We start from the raw sequence: 25,286 nt of genomic DNA on the forward strand, positions 1-25,286 counted from the left end.
TTCCTTGGTCTGAAATATGCTTTATCTGAAAATAAAGTGATACTCCAGCTTTATTTTATTAATGTTAGCATGGTATATCTTTCTCTATATCTTTACTTTTAATCTTTTTTTTCCCTCAGTGTCTTTAAACTGGGTTTCTTTTTTTTTTTAAGACTGAAAATTTTTATTGAAAAGTCACATAATCAAGGCAGTCAAAACTAAAAGTTAAAAGGTATCATAAACATTACAGAAACAAAAATGAAAACAATCTATATAGTTTTTGTATCTACCTAAGAGTTTTAATTCTGATCTTTTGTTGAGATCAATGTGAGATTTCATGCAAATAATTGTCTAGCAATTAATATATCAATTTTAATAAAACCAAGAGATCAAAAGATACCTTCGGCAAGTACTAAATCATACTGCTGATGTAATGCTTTATTACTTTATTTTATTTATTATTTATTTATTTTAATCTTAAGTGGAACAATAAGCAATTAAGGATAAAATCCAATTTTAAAAGATGCTTTAAATTCTGTAAAACATTCCACATGTGCACTAAATTTGGTCAAGTGGTCTCACAAAAGGACTGACGGATGATGGAGTCAAAAGCCATGACTCCCTCACTGGAAGGGGCCAAGTGCCTGGAGGGGGAACCAACAGGAGGCATGGATAGGTCTGCAGATGAAGGAAGGCAAGAAAGGGTGGAGGATTTTTTTCTCACAGCTTCCTTGTGATGTAGGAGTTGAGATTATTGACCAAGAAGGAGGGATTGCAAAGAGGTGGGGGTTAGCGATTTAAGAGCAATACAATCTGATGGAGGGTTGAGAGCCAACTAGGGAAACAGCACAGTAAACTGAGGCAGGACTAGACCCCACTTTTTAAGACACCCTAAACTGGGTTTCTTGTAGGCAACATATAGTTGGATGTTTTTTAAATCTATTATGGATACAATTGGATTAAGATCTGCTGCTGCTGCTGCTAAGTCGCGTCAGTTGTGTCCGACTCTGTGCGACCCCATAGACAGCAGCCCACCTGGCTCCTGTCCCTGGGATTCTCCAGGTAAGAACACTGGAGTGGGTTGCCATTTCCTTCTCCAATGCATGAAAGTGAAAACTGAAAGTGAAGTCACTCAGTCGTGTCCGACTCTTCACAACCCCATGGACTGCAGCCCACCAGGCTCCTCCGTCCGTGGGATTTTCCAGGCAAGAGGACTGGAGTGGGTTGCCATTGCCTTCTCCGGATTAAGATCTACCATATTTATAATTGTTTTCTATTTGTTGCCCTTGTTCTTTGTTTTTGTCTTCCATTCTTTGCTTTCTCTGGTTTTAATTGACTATTTTATGTGATTCCATTTTCTGTCCTCTTGTAGCATATCATTTATGCTTACTTTTTTAGTTGCCATCCTAGAATTTCCAGTATACATTTAGAACTAACCTAAGTCCACTTACAAATAACTCTATACCACTTCACACATAGTACCAGTGTCTTATAACAGAGTAAACCAATTGGGTTTACCAGTTCCTTCCTCCTATCTCTTGCAACATTGCTGCATACATTTCATTTATCCATAGTTATTAATATAACGCATCCAATGTATTATTGCAGTTATCATTTTGAATAAGGTGTTATCTGTTAGATCAGTTAAGAATAAGAAGAATAAAATATTTATCTTGTACTTCTTCTTTTGAAGGATAATTTACTGGATACTGGATAATTTCTATACTAGTGTGTTTTTCCTTTCAACCTTTAAATAGTTCAGCCTACTCTCCTTACTTGAATGGTTTCCTAAGAGAAGTCTCATAGGATTCTTATCCTTGTTCCTCTCTTAAGTTTTTTTCCCCCTCTGACATCTTTCATCTTTCTCTGCATCTTTTATTTCCTGCAGTTTGAATATCATATACCTGGGTATGGATTGTTTTGTATTTTGTACTGCTTGGTGTTCTCTGAACTTCCTGGATTTGTGTTTTGGAATCTATCATTAGTGTTGAAAAATCTCGGCCATTATTATTGCAGGTTTTTTTTCCCATTCTTTTATCTCTTTCTGGTATTCCTATTGTACATATGTTACACCTTTTGTAATTGTCCTACAGTTTTTGGATATTCTGACTCCCTCACATGAGGCCCATGTTTTAAAAAATTTTCTGTTCAGTTTGAGAAGCTTCTGTTGACCTATCTTAAAAGCTTCTTGATTCTTTCCTCAGTTACACCTAGTCTGCTGATGAGCTCATCAAAGGCATTCTTTATTTCTGTTAGTGTTTTTTTTCCCTATCATTTCCATTAGATTATTTCTCAGAGTTTCCATCTCTCTGCTCACATTACCCATCTGTTTTGCATGTTGTCCACTTTTGCTGTTAGAGCCCTTAGCATATGAATCTTGTTATTTTAGATTCCCAATCTGATAATTCCAGAATCTTCATTATAGCTGAGTTTGATTCTGATGCTTGCTTTGTCTCTCCAGACTATGGTTTTTGCCTCCTAGCAAACTTATAATTTTTGGTTGAACGCCAGACATACTGTATCAGGTAGACAGAACCAAGGTAAATAGGCCTTTAGAGTGAGGTTTTATGTTTGTCTGGCTAGCAGTTAGATTCTTCTTAATCTTTGTTGTAGCTGTAAATTTTAAAGGATAAGTTTCCTCTGGTGTCCTTTTGTCTCCTCTTTTATCTTTGGGTTTTCGTACAGATTCTGTTAATAGAGGCTGAGCCTGGCTTCATTTGTAATCTGATATTTTACAGGAACCCTGCTGATGCAGTGGTAAGATATGAGGGAAGGAAGGGGAAACATTCCGTCATATAATTCTGTGACTAAGTTTCACTCTTTTAGTAAGCCTCTGCCTCTGGGCTGTAACCTTCACAAGTGTTTCTAAGCTTTTTTCCCTTCACTTCATACAGCTTCTTTCTTCCCTCACGTAGGTTATTGTGGTTGTTGCTTGGTCAGTAAGTCGTGTTCAACTCTTTGCAACCCCGTGGATGGTAGCCCACTAGGCTCCTCTGTCCATGGGTTTTCCAGGCAAGAATACTGGAGTGGGTTGCCATTTCCTTCTCCAGGGAATCTTCCCAATCCAAGACTCTAACCCTCATCTCCTGCATTGGTAGGTGGATTCTTTACCACTGAGCCATAGCTTCCTTTGAGGTTAAGTACTTGTTCAAGGCAACAAAATGCTCTGGGCATATTTCAATATAGTTACTTCTCCCTTCCCACTATTGGAAGGGAAGTACAAGGGGATTGTTCTTTGCTGTTGACAGTGAGAACTTGATGGGGTTTCTGGAAGTAGAACTCACAAAAGTGTCAGGGCCCCTTTAAGGTTGGGCCCCAGAAATTTTCATCTCTTCAGCTAGTTCTTGCCCAGTCTCTGGCAGTACTTGGTTATCGTCTAGGTATATCTACCAGTTGTTGGCTGTTGGTTTCTGATCCAGATAAATTGATCTCTGTATTGCTTTTAAGTCTGAGTTGCCATATATTTAAAGTTATTTTGCCATTTTTTTAAACTTAGCTGTAATTTAAGACTATATGATACCATGGTAAGTTTCACATTTCTAATAAAAGTAAATTTTAAGTTCAGAATGGTGCCACTGGATATTCTTGACATATACAAAATTTCTTTCTCTGTATTAATGCCTAAATAAGAGTTCCCACCATATCTCTAACAGCCAAAATGATGTTTGATACTTAATGTTTCAAGTGTCTCTATCCATTCTTGTTTATGCCAAAGCTTTTAGTGTGTTTAAACAATATGAAAATTAATAAGTAGCTTAAATTGAGGTATTATTTTATACTTGTTGCAAACATTTGTTTGCATGTCAGTACTCGTTTCCTTGCCTTATTTCCCCTAAGATTTGATTGAGTTTTTCTTGAAGAAAGTTACACTAAGCTGTAGCACTGATAGCAGTTGTCTGCAACAGAGCTCCCACATGCTGCTCCTCCATCTTTCCATCAGTCTTTCATGTGGGAGGAAGTTTTGTTGCTTGAGAACATGTTTGGGAAATTTAACAAAATAATTGTCTGATCATAAGCTTGTACTAGAAAGACACCTAGGAGCATGCTGGAGTGATTTTCTTTAAAAAGATGATAAACTCAGTTGACTGTCTGGCCTATCCCACTGTATCTGTTACTGAGTTCTTCTGTGTAATGCTTTGAAGAAGTTGAATCCTCCCAGCATAGCCACTGAGACAGCATTACATCTGATGGCAGAACTTTTTCTTAAATCCTTCAACATAATTCTACTGCAGAAAAAGTATTACCAGAATCTCTTTAAAGGTAAGTTCCTCAAGTAGGCAGATACTGAAACTAATAAATAAAGGATTGACCTCAAAATAAAGAAGGAAGGTTAGACACCATTTCTTCTCTTTTTTAATATGTAGTTGTGTGGTTTTTTTGTTATTGAGTTGTGTGAGCTCTTTGTATATTTTGAAAATTAAGCCCTTGTTGGTCATTATTCAGCCATAAAAAAAGAATAAAATAATGCTCTTTGCAGCATATGGATGGACATAGAGATTATAGTAAGGGAAGTAAGCAGACAGGGAGACAAATATTATATGATATCATTTGTATGTGAAATCTAAAAAAATAGTATGAACTTATTTACAAAACAGAAATAGACTCACAGACATAGGAAACAAAACTATATGGTTACCAAAGGGTAACCAGTAAAACTTGTCAGTTCCTAGTATTTAAAAGGTCAGATTGATGCACTTGACCAGTGAGTAATTTTGAACTGTCCATAAGCACTGGTATAATTCAGTGATTAAATTTGTTGTTAGAGTGGCTGTGCCTTAAAATTCCATTGATATTAACAAATTAATTGCAATCCTGTTCTGTCAGTAAATGGTTTGGCTCTGTGTTAAAAGGCATGTATGAGGCTAGTGGAGGCTACACCTCCCATAATCTCAAAGGGGTGTTAATGATTCTCAGATCGCAGTCATAACTCTCTTACATGACTCTTCCTGTTAATATCATTCCATCTACTCAAGGTCTGCCAACGTCAAGTAAAGGAAATTAGTGATTACCTGGGAAAAGGAGAATGAATGATATGTAGTCTACCTGATCTAGGTAGTCTACCTACCTAGAAATACTTCTACCCAAACATGAATCTTAATCACATTCCACTTATTTAAAATGCCTATGTTTTACCTTTTCCTAAACCTTATATTAAGAGTTTGAAAGTCAAACTCACTTTCTAATTCTTTCCTAGAAAGTATTGCTTTTCTGAAATAGGTCCTGTATCTCATTTATCATTATATTCCCAATGCTTTGCACAATGTACATGCTTAGTAAATAATAGTTAGTGACTGATCGTTAGGCTTTAAGTATACTAAACATTATCTTATTTATCATCTTATTCTCTGAATGTATAACACAAATTTACAATTTATATATTTCCTATTCTTTTATATGAACTAGCTTTCCCAAAAAGATTGAAAACAAAAACCAAGTTCTCTATTCTGTATTTCTCAAGTACCTAGTGAGATAAAATAATAAGCCCTCAGTAATACTTAATATTGATTTATAAAATCACTTTCTATGTAAAATTATAATTCCTTATGCAGGGGTCTCTCCATAGTTTTAGAGAGACCTAGTTTAGAAATGTAGTGAAAGTCTATAGTAACTTAGTCATTCAGTAATTACTGTTGAATGCTGTTGTTCGTGGTTGTTAGTCACTAAGTCGTGTCCGACTATTTGCAACCCCATGGACTGTAGCCCGCCAGGCTCCTCTGTCCATGGGATTTCACAGGCAAGAATACTGGAGTGGGTTGCTGTTTTCTTCTCCAGGGGATTTTCCCCACCCAGGGATCAAACTGGTGTCTCCTGTATTGGCAGGCAGTTTCTTTACTGCTGAGCCAGCAGGAAAGCTCCACTGTTGACTGACTGGATATATTTTTAAGTAAAATCGCTGGTCTTAAATTTAGTTTGAATTTGACAAATGTATGCATCCATGTAATGAATTTCTCCAACAGGATTTAGAGCATGGAACGTTGTCGTCACCTAGTAAATACCCTTCAGTCCCCTTTGCAGTCGGCCTCTTCCACCTACAGCTACCACTCTAATTTCTAATCCCGTGTTACTTTTACCTGTTCATGATCTTCATATAGATGGAATCATCCAGTATGTGTTCTGTGTCTAGCTTCTTTGACTCAACATAATGTTTTTGAAGTTCATGGATGCATTTCTTTTCAAGAGTGTTCATACTCTCATAACTTCTTTAAAACTTAGTGCTGACCTCTAATACTTCATATTCATCACAACACAAGTGATTTTTCTTTGTTCTCTAGAACTGTGAATTCACTTTATTATCTTTATCACTTTATTATAATATTTAGTGATAGATGTATCATCACTGAAATATCTGCATGTAAATTAAGTTGAAAATGTAAAGATATAATCAAATGAAACTCAAATATCTTTAACATTATTGATTCTGTAAGGCAAAGTTGTTTTTAATACAGTGTTTTTCACTAGCATACAGTAGGAGCAGTTTTACCTTTCCTTGCTTTTGTGTATTTTCCAGACACACAGACAAAAATGAAATGTTTAATTTTTCCTTTGTATTGTATGTCTTAATAGAGATCAGATTAGCTTTCTTCAGGATGAACTTGGATAAGGGCAGTAAAAAACCCTATTGTTTCCAACCTCCACTAAGATGAACTGGCAGTGTGTCAGGAAAATTCCCAGTATGGAGCAGTTTTATTACAATTCAGTACAATTGGTTCTTGCATAACCTTTAGAAAATCATACATAAAACATTCTCATCTATATAAATAAAAATCACCCACACACTTTATTAATAGCTTTGTTCACTTTTTCCCTGGGACGTGTGCTGCACGCTCCTACTGTGCCCCTTTACAGTCTTTTTTTAAGATAACTTTCTATAAGCTTTCTTTAAAGCAAAAAGGTTAGATAATATTATGAATCAAATACAAGTGTAATATAATTTCGATAATTCTCCCTCTTGATCACGTACATAACTAGTGTTTCTAAGTGTCCTTTTTAGTGACAGGGAGTGTGGATTTTTCACAATATATAGTCAATTTAACTTCAAGAAAGAAGAAGTAAATGTCGTACTTTACATGGAAATAAGAATCATAATTTATTTGTGATGTGTTTGGGGGTTTATTTTCAAACATATACATTTTTAAGGTTTATGTCATGACCACAGTAAATAACATGGTGAAACCAAGAACATACCAAGTTGAAGTCTCAGCCTTTTTTCCTTAGTCTAGTTCATTAGCAAAAATGTGTTTGTTTTCAGGTGTCATCTTCCTGAATCCAAACTTTAGAAAACCTTCCATTATTCCCCTAAAGTATGTGTTATAAAATACCCAGATAATTTAATAATAAGCCTTTAGATCTAACTGCTAATTTACAGGAAATACAAGGGTCAAAAGAACATATTAAATGACATCACTGCCCAGAATGGGGGAAATTCTGCAGGAAAAATGACCCAGTTTCCTGAACAAATGAATAGCAATAAAGAGGGCATATGGAGGAAAAATGGCTACTTTTTTTAGATTAAAAGAGATTTAAGATGGGTCATTTATACCTCAAAAAGAGAGAAGGAGAGGGAGAAAATACACTATCAAAAAAGAAACAAAAATACTTTGGAGGTAGTAAATAGAACAAGAATGGTAAAATATTGATAATTGTTGAAGCTCTGTGATGAATATATAGAGCTCTTTACATTATTCTCTCTAAGTTTGAGATTTTTTCATTATATAAAGTTAAAATACACACACAGAACAAGAAGGAAAAAAATTGATCACCCTTGTCATTGCAAACAAAATTATATTCACTCTAGGAATAGCATTTTAGTCCCAGCAAACAGTTTGTGTTGTTCACTGCGCCAGTAAACAGTAGCATCCTATAAATTAAATTAGTGTATTTGGGGGAAGGAGGGCAAAGTATTTCTAACACAGCTATTCTTAACCTAGAACTCAGAACTCAGTGTCCTCTCTTCTCCCACTGGATGCCGTAAAATAGTAGAAGGTAATGCTTTGTTTGAGAGGAGTGATGAATTTTGAAAGGCAGATACCTCTGTCTTAGGAAAAGCAGATGGACCTGGGTTAACAGTGAAACACAGGAAGTGTCTCTGCCTTTAGCATTAGTCTCCCTCCTGTGCAGTGTGTGGCATTCACCTGGACTGCTGTCCTCTGTGAAGTCAGCGACAGGGCCTTTCTCACAGCCAGCGGTTTTGATTCCTATATTATTCTCTGATAAAATACCTATTTTACTACAGAAGATTTTTTACCTTCTGTTGCTTTTACTTAGTTCTATAAAAATGAATGCTCTTAATGAACAAATTAAACCCTTCACAAACATGATTTTAGTACAATGTAATTTGCCTTCGGAGAATTTTTTTCTGTGACATTGACTTCATGGTATTTTTCTAGTAGAATAAAGTCTGGGTCTAATCAGGACATAGAACTGCAAACTATAGTCACAATCAGTATTTTGATATTTACCCACATATCATAGCAAAGCAAGTTTGCAAAATCAATGAATGCTGAAAACAGTTTCTTCCGTGAACCTGCTTTTCTAATTTGGAATACTGGTTTTCAGGCTATGGAGGCTTAACCCAACCTGGCTGAAGTGATCTAGAAAGGACCTTACAAATCTACGTTTTAAAACAAACGCCCTTTTTTCTTGGAGAAGGAAATGACAACCCGCTCCAGTATTCTTGCCTAAAGAATCTTGTGGACAGAGGAGCCTGGTGGGCTGCTGTCTATGGGGTCACACAGAGTCGGACACGACTGAAGCGACTTAGCGTGCACCCATGTATTGGAGAAGGAAATGGCAACCCGCTCCACAGTTCTTGCCTGGAGAATCCCAGGGACAGAGGAGTCTGGTGGGCTGCCGTCTATGGGGTCACACAGAGTCAGACACGACTGAAGCGACTTAGCAGCAGCAGCAGAAGCCCTTTTTTTCTGAGTTCTCTAGAATCATTCTGCCATGGCAAATTTAAGAGCAAACCAAACATTCCTCAAGCTCAGCTACATGTGTAATTTAAATTATTAAGGTATCCAAAAAAAGTAATCATTTTGCATTTGAACATATTTGCAAAATCTGTCTTTTAAACATATCTGTATAATCTATTATATTAAATTTTGAGCTCTCAGCTGGAGTCATGGCTGTCAGTTTAACTCTACCTAGCCAATATCACGATAACATGAAAGTATAAAGATATCTTGCTAAATATATCTTAGTTAAACTTGATATGTCACATCTTTTAAACCTAGAACTTGTGATGATAGAAGGAGGAAGTTTAAGTACCAAATGAAGTGAATAAGTCTGGATTTTGAAAAATGTTACTATCAAGAGCATTTTTTGTTTAAAAAAAAAAATATATATATATATATATAATAATCCTAAATGGTTATAGCTACTGACAAAAAAATAGTTATTTTATTTATTGAGTACTGTTTGTTAGATTCTTCACTAATCACTGTATTTAGAGTCTTACAGTGTAGAAGTATGCACTGAGCATATGTACTATAAAATCGCAGTTAAGATTTTGCAGAAATATAAGTGATGGAAGAGTAATGTTTGTTTCATAGTCTGTATAATCTCTGTCAGCCTGGGGAAAAAGAGATCATTTTCTTGAAGTGGTTGGAAGTACTGTAATGAAAAAATTTTAAGCATGTTTTCTAATATATTTTATTAAAATTACCCATCTTTTGATGAAATCAGTATCCTCTCATCATAATGGCCAAAGCTCTTTAGCCCTTCACTGGAGTGCTTTTTATCCTAATTCTTAACATGTTTGCTTTCTGAATTCATTTAACATCTAAAACGTTGTTGACAAAGAAATGTAGTTTTGACACTTCAGGAAAGACATTTTCTACTTTGTAAAATTATGTTTCTACATGTGAAATTTGAGAAGGCACCAAAGTGAACACTCTATAATTAATTTAAAACTATTGTATTAGCACTTCAGTGCCATTTAGAGGCAGTCCATACTAATATTTAAAATTCAGTTTTTTACATAACATCTTATTATCAATGTTATCAGCCAAATTGAATAATTTTTCTCAAAGTCATTAAAGTAATCCACAGGAACTAATTGTATAAAAAAAAATATATCATGTTGTTTCAAAATGAAATATATCAGTAAAAGGCACTGCTTTATGATGTTTTTGTTTTCAATAAATAAGGCTTTTTCCTTCAATAAATAAAAGCATCACATTATTAATACTTCCCATACTCCAATAATAGGCAGTTTTTCTAATTATCTCCCTAATACCTATAGGCAACTTTCAGTTGTTTTTGCTAATATGAATAGAATGGTAAAGCCCAGAGTCTAATAAGAGTTATTGACGTACACCTGAACTTATCTGACCAAACTTTTTACCAAAGATGCTACGGACAAGAGAACAGATTTAAATTGTATTGCCTGTTTCCTTTTGTTTTTTATGGTAACAGGTAAGTGAGTGTGCAAATAAGTATCAATAGTTAAAAGACCAGTGGAGCAGTTAAAAGAATAAAGAAATTAGATGACATATTCAATCAGCAAACTAGAATATCAGTTTCTGACTGTTTCTCCATCCTCCCAACTTCCCATATGAATTCCTTGTTGGCAGGAACTGTCCTATTCTTCCCTGTATTCCAGATACATTGCCCAGTGTAGTTCATTGGAGCCAATGTAATGATTTAGGCCAGAAACTTAAAACCTTCCATGAAATGTCATGATTTGCTTCTGGCAGGGAAAACAAAGTGAAACTGGAATATGCAAAAGGAGGAAAGAGCCTCTCTTATCTTACATAAATAATGTTTGAGGGAAGAGTATAGATGTTTAAAATTTTTTTATTGTTAATTATATCTGTGTTTAGCCTATATTATTTGTCTTTAGAGCATATTATGTTACCAGAACAAGCTCACTTTTCAAAAAGTTTGGGGATTTTGCTAAAGTGCAAACAACAGCTTGTAAAAAATATAACACATACACACATATAACCAGCCTAAAACTGCTTGTCACCAACCCCAAACTAATGACTAGAAGCTTCAAACTCTGGGTATGTATATGTGCAAGATTATAACTAAAGTACTCGATGGTTACTGATAGCATGTGTGTGTGTGTGTGTGTGTGTGTGTGTATGTGTGAGTTAGCAACCACATGACAATGTATTCAGTATTGGTATTTGATAAATAAGGGTTAGGATTTTTTAATTGGGAACTAGAATAATAAATTGCTCATGTACCTTTAAAAGTATCTCTTTTTAAATTGAATTCTTACTGAGAGAATAACTATTAAAAATTTAGTTGCAGTCTTTTTATCATTTTGCTTTGATTTTATACTAAAAACTACCAAGAAGATAACATTTAAGTGTATCTTTTTCAATATGACAAAGTTACATAAGAAGAGAGTCCCCTAGCACGTAAAGAAAAATGCAATTATTTTCTATTCTGAATCTCCAGACTGCTGTTTTAGAAAATCATATCTGATTATTTGCTCAGCAGAAGATTATTGAGTTGATTTAGCTGTGATTTTATTTAACAAAGCTTCAACTGCATTCCTACTGTGGAGTCCGAAAAAGGTAGAGAGATATAAATGATACATTCAAACTGTGATTTTTGTGAACAGGGCCATCGATGCACCCCTCGGAGCTAATAGCGGAGATGAGAAACAGTGGGTTTGCGCTGAAACGAAATGTACTGGGGAGAAACTTGACCGCAAATGATCCATCACAGGTAATGATCTTTTTATCAGTAAGCTGAAAATGTCTATAAATCTAAATGTGATTGCTTGTGAATTGCTACTTAATGTTTTCCAATATGCATATATCCATAGGAAGGCAAGATAGAGCAAACAAAATGCCTAAAATACATCTTGATTTTGCTTATTATTTTAACCTAAATGAGAAATTGTTTTTAAACCTATATTTTAATAAACGAAACTGCTTCTCTGGGTTTTTGTGGATAAAATACCTAACTGATCTGGTGATAAGGTTGTTAACTTTTTCCTTCCTGCTAACTTACCCTGAAGTGACGTTAAACAGAACCAATGAGAAGTGTATAAAAGCAAACCCTTCAAAATAATGGAAAATATTTTAAACAGTTACTTGATTAAACTGTACATAGATCCAGAAATGGTTGAGTTTAAAGGGTTGTAGATGTTCTAATATAAACCATTTATTTCATTTAATGAGGAAACTGGAGCCCACAGAAGTTAACTGATTTCCCTAAGATCATGGGGCTATTTAGAGACAGAGCTGAGACTAAAACCCAGACTCCCACTGGCATAAACTTGTGCTGCTCTGAGAGAGTCACATTCCATCTCAAACATTGCTAGGGATTGTACGTGTAACCTATCTGCTATGTATAAAGTGAAGTGAAGTGTTAGTCGCAGTCGTGTCCTAATCTTTGCAAGCCCATGAACTGTAGCCCTCCAGTCTCCTCTGTCAATGGGATCCTCCAGGCAAAAATACTGGAGTGGGTTGCTGTTCCCCTCTGCAGGAGATCTTCCCCACACAGTGATCAAACCCGGGTCTTCCTCATTACAGGCAGATTCTTTACCTGAGAATACCAGAGAGCTCTGAGCCACCAGAGAAGCCCATTTATTATGTATATGTACTGTTTAATATATTTAATAATGTACTGTTGAAATTATAAAGGCAAAAAGTGTGAGTGTTTTGACCTTCCTGTAAAGTTTGCGACCTTCGTGGGTTTTATGTTTCATTAAATTAAAAAGGAAATATTTAAACCCACAAGTGTTTAAATTCAAACTTAAGAGAGAATTGTAAAGCCATTTATCCTCCAATTAAAAATAAATAAATTTTTAAAAAATAAAAGTGCAGAAAGGTTAAAAAAAATAAAAACGAGGGAGAGTAGAAGCCATGCTTTAAACATTTTATCTATGTTTCTGTATCGTCCTCTCCTGATAAAGCAGTCATCTTAATCTCTTAGGGCATTATGATCCTCCTTGGCAGGTAGACTACAAAAATTTTTGAATTCCACTTTCCAATCCAAAATGTCATACTCATCAACAGTATGTCCCTAATATAAAACTTATTTGTAAATGTTTCCTGACAACTAACTTGTTTTCTAATCTAGCAATTTAATGATGTTTTTGTTGATTTAGGAATATGTTGCAAGCGAGGGTGAAGAAGATCCAGAAGTTGAATTTTTAAAGTCACTAACAACCAAACAAAAACAGAAACTCCTCAGGTGATTAAAAAGTGTCTGTTTAATTAATTCAACTACATTTTTTCTTATGTTTCATTTTAGGGTCATATTCATCTCTGATCCTAAGTTTAAGGTACTTAAACCATGTATCACGTTGATGTATTGATTTATTCTTCAGCTACAGTAATATAGTTTTGTCTTTCAGGAATATGAAAATGAATGTAAGATTATGTACTCAGCTTATACCACAAAGTCACTGCACTTTTCAGAAAATTTAGTTTGGAAATAGATTTATTTGTAGGTTTTACTTTTCATAGTAGATTTGTATATCTTTATATACAGTTTGTTCTTAGAAGATATTGTGAGCCATGTATTACTCTCAGTTTTATGAGGAATGCTGAAAATGCTAAAATTTAAAGTAAGTATGAATCACGTTAAACAGACTACCTATGGATTAAAGAATCCAAGAAATGTCTGGTGAGTCCAATAGAGGGAGCTCATGTTGTTTCAATATGTGGAGTTTTGAGGATGGCTGGACAGAATCCAGTGAGGACATTTTTATTTCAGAGTAACTCAAATATATCATATAAATAAATGTTACTCTTCTGAGAATGTGAATTACTCTTTAGAAATGCATAATGCCTTAATAGAATTATCCTAATTATTTATTTAATAAGGCTAAACAATTGTTGAAAACTAATATGTGATCTTTTATGTAACTAAAATAGAGTATTAAAAATGTAAAAATATATTCTTATTCTGAATTTCTGGAGAATATGTTCTTGAATTTTGACAGTGTAATGTTGTTTAGTATTTACATATTTTAAAATAGTACATACATAAAATTAATGTTTCATTGATTAGAGGTTTATATTTGAGTTTGCAATTGATCCAGCTAATGTTACAGACCTTTCTTTATGCCGCGGTGACGATTACATAGAATACTATATAATTTCAAATTCTGATTCAGTAAAAAAAAAAATGTAATAGTCATTACTATAGAGGACAGTATACCAAGACAGTTAATGTATTTTTTAATTTAAACTTATTGTGTATGTGCCTTGAATAAAAGGAAGAAAATGAGTTGTTGTTTAATAAAAGTAAAGAATGTGTTTGTAAAAGTGGTAAAAAAATACCACTTTTAATGTTTCTAAGAAACTGTATTGTCTATTCAAAATTTTATGTTTGTCAGTGAAAGGACAGACTATTTTTACATAGCCTTTTACTATTTTTTCCCTAATAGGAAATTAGATCGACTCGAGAAGAAAAAAAAGAAAAAGAAAAAAGATAGAAAAAAGAAAAAGCTTCAGAAGAGCAGAAGTAAACACAAAAAACATAAAAACAAGCCCTCCTCCCCCTCCTCCTCCTCCTCCTCCTCCTCCTCCTCCCCATCCCCACTGTCCTCCTCCTCCTCCTCTAGTGACAGTTCAGAAAGCAGCAGCGAGAGCGACGGCAAAGGGACAAAAATACAGAAGAGGAGAAGAAAGAAAAACAAGCGTTCAGGGCATAACAACAGTGATTCTGAAGAGAGAGGCAAGTCTAAGAAGAGAAAACGGGATGAGGAACACTCTTGCAGTCACAGTAACAAGGAAAAGCCTAAGTTTTTAAAACAAGAGAGTTCTAGGGAGAATAGCAAACGGAGCCATTCTGATTCTGACAGAAAGCCCAGAAGCCATGACCAGAGTCCAGGGAAGAGAGGATCTGGAAGAAAGAGGAGCAGCAGGAGCCAGAGCAGGGATGAGAGGAGCAGGAGAAGCCGGAGCAGAAGTCACGGTAGTTACAAGCCAAGAGAAATAAGGAAACGGCCACGGCGCAGTCCAAGTGAAGATCGGGACAGAAGAAATGACACCAGATGCCATGGCGCAGATACGTACAGAGGAGGGCAAGTGCACAGAGAGCATTATCGGGAGATAAGCATACTGGAGTGACACCAAAAGAATGGAGCAGAGGTAGAGAACAGAGGGACTTCCATGTGACAATAAACTGCAAAGAAAAACATCTCCACTTTTTTCTCAAATACCTTTAGCAAGGGCTAACTAAATTGTATACTGTTGTCTTTCTAATAAGAAGCTCTATTTTAATTTTTCATCTCTGTAAACTGTTACATCAAGTACAAAACTACATGAATCCCATAAGAATAAACTTTGCAAATATTTGTAAGTAATCTATTTGGAGGCTGTAAAAACATATTCTGTTGACAAATGTTTCTTGTATCCTATACTGAAATAAAAACCCCTTATTACTCTGTGACATTTTCATCATTAAAAGAATGACAGTACATTGAATGGATATAGTTTAATTATTTTTTCAATTCACATTTATTACTTTTAAGATTTGAATTTACTTGAAGCCAAGTGTAATCGCTGTAGAAATTCCCTGGTATGAATTAAATAATGGGTTGATCAGTATTACTGTAAGACTTTAAACTTCTTTCAGTTGTTTTGCTCTAGGGTAAGAAGCTAGCTACATTTGGATGATGTGTTAATTTTCTATGCTGCCTTAACAAATTACCTCAGTCTTAATGCAAATACAGCTCTGGAGATCAGAAGTCTGAAATGGGTCTCACTGGGCTAAAATCAAGGTGTCAGCAGAGTTGGTTCGCTCTGGAGACTCTGGGAAAAATCTGCTTGACTATTTCAGCTTCTAGAGGCCACCTGCATTCCTTGGCTCCTGGCCCCTTTCTTCCATCTTCAAAACTAACATAGTCAAGTCACATTCTCACACCTAATTGCTCTGACACTTTGACATTCTGCATTGTTTTCAACTTTGGGGGACCCTTGTGATTCCATTGCGCCTGTCAGGAGACTGGGATAATCGCCGTATTTCAAAATCAGCTGATTAGCAATCTTCATTCTGTTAGGAACTTTAATTCCCCTTTGCCATGTAACCTAACATCTTCATAGGCTCTGGGTTGGGGCTGCTGTGTCATTAAGGGATCATTATTCTACCTAGAACAGATGGCCTTTCAACTACTGACATTTCAGCGATCGCAGTTTACTTCTAAAGGTTAAGCATTTATTGTCATGAACGAGTAAACTGTTTAGATATATTTCATAAGCATAGGTATGTGTGGCAAACATAAATTTAGCTATAAATTTCCCCTTGTGTTTCAAAGCGTATGGTAAAGGAGAACTATAGAAAAAATCATTTAGTTCAAATTACAAGTAACATGCAATTCAAAAAAATACATAGTAACCATCACATACGCACATATTATCATCATGGTTCCACATTTTAAAAACACCTCTTTTTAATACAATACAAATACTCATTAGTTCAGATGGTTTTTGAGAATTGGCAGTCCTAGTTTCATAAATTTATTAGAAAGTAATTTAGAAGAATTACTGTAAGACCTGTGTATCTGGTGTGCGTGTGTGTATATATATCTTTCTCTTGTATATGCACACACAGATGTCCTCTGATTTACAAGCAGCTAACTGAAGATGTAAAGCAACTCTTTGATTATTTACATTTTTAAGAGAGTTGGGAGAGGAGAACTTGAATTCCTCCTCCTGTACTCTTCAGTAACTTACTGTGCACCTCAAAATCCCCTTCCTTCTTCATTTAAAAAAAGAAAGCATGCATTTGAGATTGATAAAGACTGCTAATTTACACCTTGAGTTCATCAGTGTCGCACTGATTATTTCCTATGTTATGCCTTTTTAGACTTTATAATTTTGATAATGTCAAAACCTATGCAATACTTACTGCCTTAAAGGATTTCTGAACCTGTAGTGTTCATGAAGGGAAATGTTGAAATGCATCCTGTAATTAAAATGAATTCAATACATTATCATTTAACACTTCCACAAAAGTGTGGTGCCTTTTTAACTTGAAGGTGACCGCAAGAATTTTTAAATCTCTGGTTAACTTATCCTTCACTGAGAAACTATAAAGCAGTACCAGTACCCCCAATATTCTTATCAACCCAACGGTGAGAAAAATTCACATGTAGTTATAGAAAATGTTGGTTTGCTGTTTGGCTTTCAGACTTGGTCACCCAAGGTTGCTAGACAGCCCCAAGGAGTTAGCATTCCAACTTGGCAAACTTAAAAACTGAAGGGAGGCATTTTCACGTATAATCATAACATGGTAACAGTTTTAAAGAGGCTCACCTGACTTATTCTGCATATTCTAATGTAAAGGCAAAAGCAATTCAAAGTGATTTTTTAAATGTTAAACATCTTGTTATCCTTTTGCTTTTGAAGTATGAGGTAAAAACCAGAGATAAGGCTCATAATAGAAAGTATGTCTAGTTGTATGTGTAGAGGTTTTCCTAAGTACTAACTCCAAAAAAAGAATCCTCCAAGTTTAATGCGTATGATTCAAGAACAAAAGTCCTCAACAGTAACTTTTTTTTTTTAGAAAACCACAGGAAAAGTCTGGTGATAAGTCATTCTTCCGACCCTTAATAGAGAAATTCTTTTCAAGAAATCTGGGTGTATCTAATGACATTTCTTATTTGTCCAATGGCCTGACATAGCACTGGCTAACTTCGGAGACTTTATGGGGGTCCCTTCCTCTCCTTTCCCTGGCTTAACATAGAAGGTAATTTAACACTAGCAAATTAATTCCTGCAGGAGGTGCTGTCGATTTACAAATGGTCAGGCATGATCAGGTTACTAGGTTAGGACTTATTTATCTGAATGTCTATGTGGTAAGGTAGTCATCATTTAATTTAATAAATATGCCAGAATAGGCAAGGTTGCTGCAGCATAGCAGCAGGTTTCGGCTTACCTTGCAGTGGGAAATGGAGATCTTGCTTTGTATCATACGGTTTTAATCTGAAGAAAGCTTTTTATCTGGAAGGCTTGAAGAGCCCTTCCTTGCTGTTCTTCCAGGAGATGGCTTGCTGACAGTGAATCACGGTGCTGTTGGGAGCTTGGCTTTTTCCCGTTTTTAATCACCAAATATTTACTATGCTTCAGCGTTGACTCTCAAAAATTTTAAAATCCACCTAAGCCATTTCACTTTCCTCCTTAGGAAACAACCGCTGGGCTGAGGTGCGCTGGAGGAGGCCACTGCAAGGCCGCACCCGCCACACCCTGTGCTTAGTAAGATCTGGGAGAAAGCTGCATTTTAGCTTCAGTAGCTGAGCAGTATTAAGAAATCTTTATTTCGATTTTCTGAAAAGAAAACCTAGATAGTTACCACTTCTTGAAAAGAGAAAAAGGCATGCAATAGCTGCTGGTCTTGGGAGCAAGTTTTTCAGATCAAAAAGGAGAAATGCTTTTTAAAAGTTGTGAGCAACAACTAAGAGGGAATTATAAGGTTTGGGAGATGCGATGGCAACCCAATACTGATGAATCTCCTCAAACCCCGTTCCTGCTGACAAGCAGAAACAGATCCTCTTCCTCTACCCACTTTCTCACCTCTTCACTCCACACTTAACACCCTCAGAATATAACTAATAATGAAGCGGGGTGAAACGCAGGAAACGTAACGCAAAGTAATGCACATTCTGGCCCAAACTACCCGTGAATCGCCTTTCCCCGACTCGTAGACACGGAAAACCCCAGTCCTTTCGATCTGAAGGTCCTCCAGATGGGACGGGCAGAAGCGGAGGTCCGGAGGCTTGGGTGCTGACCGGATCGTGGCTTCCAAGCACCTGGCCTTAGACTGAAAGGAGGCCAGATGGGGGCTGGAGTGAGTCCCGGGCTGGCTTGCTCTACACATCCCGAGGCGACACCACCCCTGCGCACTGTGATGCTTTCCTAGACACGCGTCTGGCAACCTTCTGAACATACCTCAAACCCACATGAAAGCCTGTTTATTAGGGGGCCCGTCTCCCTCCTAGAATAAGCGAGGAGGCCGCTGGACTACCCACCGACGAAGTGTAACAGGAAAGGATGCGGGCTAACTCGCAGCACCGGTCCTTCTCCCCATCCCCGACCCCACCGGTGGCCCACTCAGAAGAAATTCCAGGCTGTGGGCCAGGGGAGCTGCGCCCTGGGGACCAGCGCGCCAGGGCCACCACGCGCCCTCGCCTGCCAGTTCCCGCCTAAGCTCGCCCGGCCTCCCGCGCGTTTCTCCTCTGCAGGTCGGAGGGTGGACTTCGCTAGTTAGGAAAGCGAGCCAGTATCTCTTGTCTCTCGGGCTCCACAGGTGAAGAGGGCGCTTTAGGACGCTGATGCTAATCTCTCGCTCCCGGGGCAAAAATGAAAATATTGACTCTCGCCAGCAATCTGCAAGCAGAAAACAGATCAGGGTTGCGGGGCGGGGGCTGGGGGGTGGAGAGGGGACTTATCAGTCTGCATTTTTAAAATAAATATATCACCCAGAAATGGTTGGATGTTTGCAAAACAATGTAAAATCCCTGGTATGAATTCTAAAGGAAGAGAGTGTAAGGATCTTGGAAAATCTAAAGCCTTGCTTTGCTTTCCCGGGTCCCTGAGAACAGGCCCTAGAGGAACATGTTTCCATGGACTTGCTGAAACCTTCCCTTAACTGGAGGTGCAAACACACTGTATATATTTATATCAATAACATATAGGGTAGGCATGTCTGTATGTATTTACCTCATACATATTTCTATAAACTCCAGCGTCTGGAAAGGGTGGGGGTAAATAACACTGAACGGTTAAAATTATGGAGAAGGGATAATAACTGATTACTAATTTGAAAGTAAATAAACAGGTGACTTTTTCAGATCAAATTCCTCCTTGGATCGTTACAATAAATATCTCTGAAGGAAGCTCTCTATTTATGTTGTCATTGATTAATTCTTCACTACCTCATTTGATTTCGATTTAGAACGATTTGATTCTAATTTAATTAGCATGTAATTTGGATGTACATAATTACTGTAATTATGACATTCAGGTAAGGCAGCTTTAGGCTGAAAGGCAATTTCAAATTTTCTAGCAACCTACTTTGTACTTGGAAATGGACAAGGACTTTGCGCCCTGCTATCCAAGTAGTAATTAGCACATCTTTGAAATAGGCAGTGCGGCGGGATTTGTATTAAAACAGCAAATACAAACCCAGCCGAGTTACCCGCTGCAAGGTGGCTGAGAGTTCCGGGAAACGCACGGCGTTTCCCTGGCGCGAGATCAGGGAGCCCGGCGCCCCGTCGCCTCGGCCGGCTTTATCTGCTGCGGGCTCCGGCGCCTCTGCGGCCTTGGGTGCCGGATTTGGAGGTGTAGCTTTTAAGATTAAAATACAATAAACGTGCGGGGAGGGTGGGGGACAAGAAAGGAGGGGAAGAAGCCATTGCACGACGTCTGAAGACGAGGGGTGGGGTAGTGGACTAGGAAGAGGAGGGAAAGGGGCGGCGGGAGGACGGCGAGACGCAGAGTGGAGAGAAAATTGGTCAACGCCCCCAAGTGTTATCCGATTTTAGATTTGGGTTTCCACGGGAAAAGGCGGGGGCAAAGGGGATCAGTTCGCGCCGGCGGGCAGGGCAGACCCTTCGCAAGGAGCTGGGAGGAGGGGTTTCAGGACTTCTGTCAGCCCTCGGAGACCCTGACCGCCCCGCCGGGTACCGGCCTACCCAGTAGCCCCCAGCACTCGACTCCGGCGGGACGGCGCCTGGAAGACAGCCGCGAGGCAGGAGACTGCTTCGGCCATCCCCGGGTCCGGGCTGGAGAAGGTGCGGGTCCCTCGCTTCTCTCCCCTTCATAGGGGGTCTCGGGACATGGGACGATCTGCTTGCGTGCTTTAATCAGCTTGGTTTGGTCGGTCCAGGCCAGGGTCGTTGGGCGAAGAGCGCGGAGGCGCTGAGCCCACGGCCGGGTCCCCATGCCGGCTCCAAATCGCCGCCGACAGCGCCCAGCGTGCTCAACTCCAAGTTGGAAGACCCTGAAATTGCCTTGAAAGAAATTTTAAATACGCCAATTCTAAGACTAGGGCCAAGCAGGGCGTTATTTTATTTGTTTGGATTTTCAGTTAGCACATCTCAGAAAAAACTTCCTTGCCTGGGAGCAATAATACCGGCCGTTACTAAGCAGTGTTCCCCAGTAGCGGGGCTTGTCTTCCCCGGAAGACAAAAACTCGCTTTTCTTTGCTGGATTCGCTCGTTTGTTGCAGCTCGCTGCAAACGCAGACTCCCCGCTCTCGAAGCGGCGAGCGAGGGCGGATAGTGCGGCCTTCCCGAACCCGAACTCTAGATGGCGCCAGAGAGCCGCACTCGCCAAGCTCCTCTTAAAGGAATCAAGAGCGACTGTCAAACATAAAAGCAAATCAGAGTTTTCAGTTTTTTTAATGTGTTAAGAATGTTATTCCTTAAGAAAATTTGTAGCTAAATTATTCTCACTTAAAATAAACACTTAGTATACCAATTACACAAATGGGCGGGATTTATGTAAGATTTACTTCATCTGCATTTTTGTAGTGGGAGAGAGCCTTGGCGAATACAGATAATAGATGCAAATAAGATTAGAGTTAAAATAAATAAAGTTTCCATCTGAATAAAGAGAAATTCAATTTTACACGACTTATAACGATTTGACGGAATGTCCAGACAAACCGCTCAGGTGCACCATCTAATCGCGTCAAAATAATGTTTTCCCTCCTGAAGAAGAGAAAAATCTTTCTCCTTTCTTTTTTTCGTTCTTTCTCCACACCCCCTCCCCCACATCAGGTGGAATTCGATTCTCTCCAAGGGTTAAAAAAAAAAAAAAAGTAAATAAAGCCAGAAAAGGCAGAACGCGGAGGGGGAGGGTGTGGATTGCGGCTGGCTGAGAGAAGGGCCGAGGAAAACTTGGTCTTCGTTCCTCTCCTGCGCAGGAAGAGAAGCTACAGCGCAGGAAATACTTGGAGACACCGGCTGAAACGAAATCAAATTTCCTCTCACCCGGGACTGAGAGAATTCAGAGCCCCTGCCTGCGCCCCCAACCCCACACCAGCCTCCGAGCAGCGGCCCTCGCTTGCGCTCAAACCAGAGCGGGCCGGGCCCAGGAGCCCCGAGGTGGCCCTGGGGAGACGCGGCCCCACCTCGGGTGGAGACCGAAATCGTCTCGGGGTTCCTGGGCTCTCTCCTCCCACGCACGCCTTCCCCAATTTGCTGGGGCCCAGCGGGTCGTCGCCTGCTCCAGTCAAGGTATCCCCGCGCCCCCAGGTCCCCCTGGGGCTGGAGGTTGGGGAAGAGGGCGGGAGTCTCCCTTGCCTGCTAGTTTCGGCTGGGGGCAGGAGCCCTCTCCCTCCGCGTGCAGGTCCCGCGAGCTCTGCTCTCCCGGCTGGACGCTCACGCCCGACCGCCGCCCGCCGTTCTGGGAAGCAGCGGTGATGGACGTCCGCTGACCCGCGGGGCACAGGCAGCGCGCAGAGGCCTTGATCACTGGGCTGCGGAGGGAGCCGCGAGGCGAGCGGGACCTGCACGGCCAAGCCCTTTGATCTGCCTTTATTATCCACGAGAAACAAAGCTGCCTGGGGCAGACGCCCGGGCGCCCTTATTCCCCGGGAGACCCCACCACACCCTCACCTCCGCGCCGCCTACCCTCAGCCCCCTAAACACGCCAGGCACGCTCTCGACCTCCAGCGCCTCGGCCCCAAGCCCCTAGAGTGAACATAGCCCTGGCCAGCTTCTCCAGGCCAGGCCTGGAAGAGAGGGCGCGCGGAGTGTAGGCTGGGGGGCCCGGTGATAATTTGAGCCAGAAGAGAAAATGGCCAAAGAAAAGAAACACTCGAGGAAGAGCCGACCAGCCGAGGTTTCGGGGACGCAAGAAGGGGGAGCGGGAAGCCACCCAGCCCCAGACTCTGCAAACGTCCGGCTAGGGACCTTCGCTGTACGTTTTATCGCTACTTTGCTACTTGGCTTTTCACTACAGTTTGAGAGAAAATTTTTGTTGATTTAATAACAACAGTTTATTTTTTTTCTCCTCTATAAAAATCAAAACATTCAAGTTCCCAAGACAATAATTTTTTTAAATCCCCACACTGCCCCTCACACTGAGGCTGACTTTGCTTGTATTTTCTATTATGAGGGGAGCCTTTTAGATATACTTTTATTCTGTAAATATGTACTTCATTTTCTAAATTAACATTTTTTCAAATTGTGGAATTATTACATTTACCAATTTTCTTTTCGTTTCTCCCTCTCTTTTAAACCGGGGCTGTTAAGTTGGTGGTCAGAAGACAAAGAGAATGAAAATAATTTTCATTTCAATAATTGCCTTCTGGTCAATTTAACTGTGCCTTATTTTGAAAGAGACTGTCTAAATGAGATTCCTGTCCCAAATGTGTTCCCAGGCCTGATCCCAGCCTTTAATTATTCCTGAGTTTTTTTTTTCTTCAGAATAAGACGCCGCACTGAGTAATCACAAAGAAGTCAGAGAGCATCCTTGAACCTTTTCAGAAGCAGCGCCACTGATATTCAAATAACCTGCGAGGGCCATTTGACGGCGCGGGGACCTAGGCATTTCCAATTCACTATTTGCATAGATCAGCCGTCTTTGAAAAGGAAAGGAGCAGTTGTCTTCCATAACATTAAAAAGCCTAGTTATCAAATCAAGTGCTTAGTTTGGGGGCTTTTAAAACGTTTACATTTTATCTCAGGTTGCCCTTTACCGTTTGACATGCAAATTTGGTGCAGTTAATTTAGACAATTAAAAAGATCTTCAAGGGAGCTTTGTCACCGAGAATATTTGGAGTTTTCCCCGTGGACCAGCTGAGATAAAGTTGGCCAGAACAAATGATGTCTAGGAGATTAATTAGATATTTGATAAGACATGAATCCCTAATAAGGGAATACAAGGCACAGGGGGCTGCTGTGTGCTCTAAGTCAAAATTAATAACATTTAACAAGATTTTCATTTAGGCATGAAATGTCTTTTCCGGGGTATTGACTCTAGCGATTTATTCCCTTGAGTCACCTCCTAACCGTAGAGGGTCTTGGGAGGTAAAAGACTTCTTTATAAAGGCTTTTTCCTTTCACTCATTGTTTCTAAATCGCTTTTTAAAAACAAACAAACCCACTGGAGTTTTGCCTGACCTCTCTAGCAGGGGTAGGCATCTCCTCAGTTAAAACTGCCAAGGACCTTTGCTTTTTCGAAGGGGTTCCAGAGTTTTAAAATGTCACCTTTTGAGAGCTCTCTCCTTAAGTAATACAACTACACCTTATAACCCCATTTAATTTATGCTGTTAATATACAAATAAATAATTTTGACTTTGCAAAAACGTATGTGTATTATGGCTTTTTATAACTCACATAAACCTTACATTACCTAAGACTAACATTAAAGGAATTTTTCCCATCAAAAAAGGTCGAGCCATGTAAAGGTTACTGGTGGGGGGCGGGGGTGTGTGTGTAACAGGATTAAAAAAAAAAAGAAAGTGTATTGTTCAGAGTCCTTTAATAATACCAAAATGAAAATATGGTGTCAAGATTTTCTTCATACAGATAAACGCATTTAATTTCTTTAGATGACCTTAACTTACGTGTTTGTGAGTGAAATGATAACTCAACATTTTAAATATATTTTACATATATACTGACTCTCACAAAGTGCATCAGAAAATAAAAAAAAAAAAAACTCCCTGAATTTCAGGAATTCACCAAAACAAAACAAAACAAAACAAAACAAAAACCTCTATTCGAATGAACACTTACAAGAAAATAAAAGAGAACACAATCTTTTGAACCCTATTTTTACAGATGTTACGAAATACAGAGAAACTGTCACTAGACTTCCAGTTTAATTTCTCACCTTCAGCCTTTTTGATGCTTCCTTTTATAGGAAAAAAAAAAGTTTCACTGTAAGTAGATATCAAGCAGGACTTGGAGCATTTTATATATAATATAATCCACGCAAAGGGGCTGTTTTTATAGGTCCCGTTTGTTCTCAAATGTTCTGACAGTCCTTTGCAGGGTGGTGACTTGTTTTTGGAGAAAAGGAAAGAGAAGGGTGGAGGAACCGGGTGGGCAGTAGGGGAAGGAGGGAACGTTTCTATGTATTGCTCTTCGCTCGAGAAGTTTGTGCGAGTGGTGTGTTAGTGTGTGTGCACGCTTGAGTGTGCGTGCTTGTGGTTGTAGATCTCCGGCGTGTGTGTGTGTGTGTGTGCGCAGTTTTTTAAAGTGTTTGTGTCGCAGGTTGGTTCGCTTTTGTTCCTGGAATACGCGTTCGATTCTCGTCTGGGCTCGGGCAGCAGAGGGGAGCTCTTGGCTTGGCCGGCGAGCGGCGGTCCGCGAGCCGAGTGCCGCATCACCTCGCGCCGACCCGGGGGCGGCCCTGGAGCCCCCGCCCGTCCATCC

At 39.0% G+C, this 25,286-nt stretch overlaps 1 protein-coding gene across 1 annotated transcript in view; it reads left to right on the forward strand.

Annotated features, from left to right (window-relative positions):
* Window positions 1–15,380, forward strand: part of CIR1 (corepressor interacting with RBPJ, 1) — a 41,823-nt gene extending 26,443 nt beyond the window's left edge. Inside the window, exons 8-10 of the mRNA XM_027557299.1 lie at window positions 11,555–11,661; window positions 13,052–13,137; window positions 14,339–15,380. Of these exons, the coding sequence (XP_027413100.1) occupies window positions 11,555–11,661; window positions 13,052–13,137; window positions 14,339–15,023 (878 nt within the window). The 3' untranslated portion in view covers window positions 15,024–15,380. The remainder of the gene's footprint in view (window positions 1–11,554; window positions 11,662–13,051; window positions 13,138–14,338) is intronic.
* The last annotated feature ends 9,906 nt before the right edge of the window (window positions 15,381–25,286 follow it).

Source organism: Bos indicus x Bos taurus, chromosome 2 (genome assembly GCF_003369695.1).
Source record: "Bos indicus x Bos taurus breed Angus x Brahman F1 hybrid chromosome 2, Bos_hybrid_MaternalHap_v2.0, whole genome shotgun sequence".
NCBI lineage: Eukaryota > Metazoa > Chordata > Mammalia > Artiodactyla > Bovidae > Bos > Bos indicus x Bos taurus.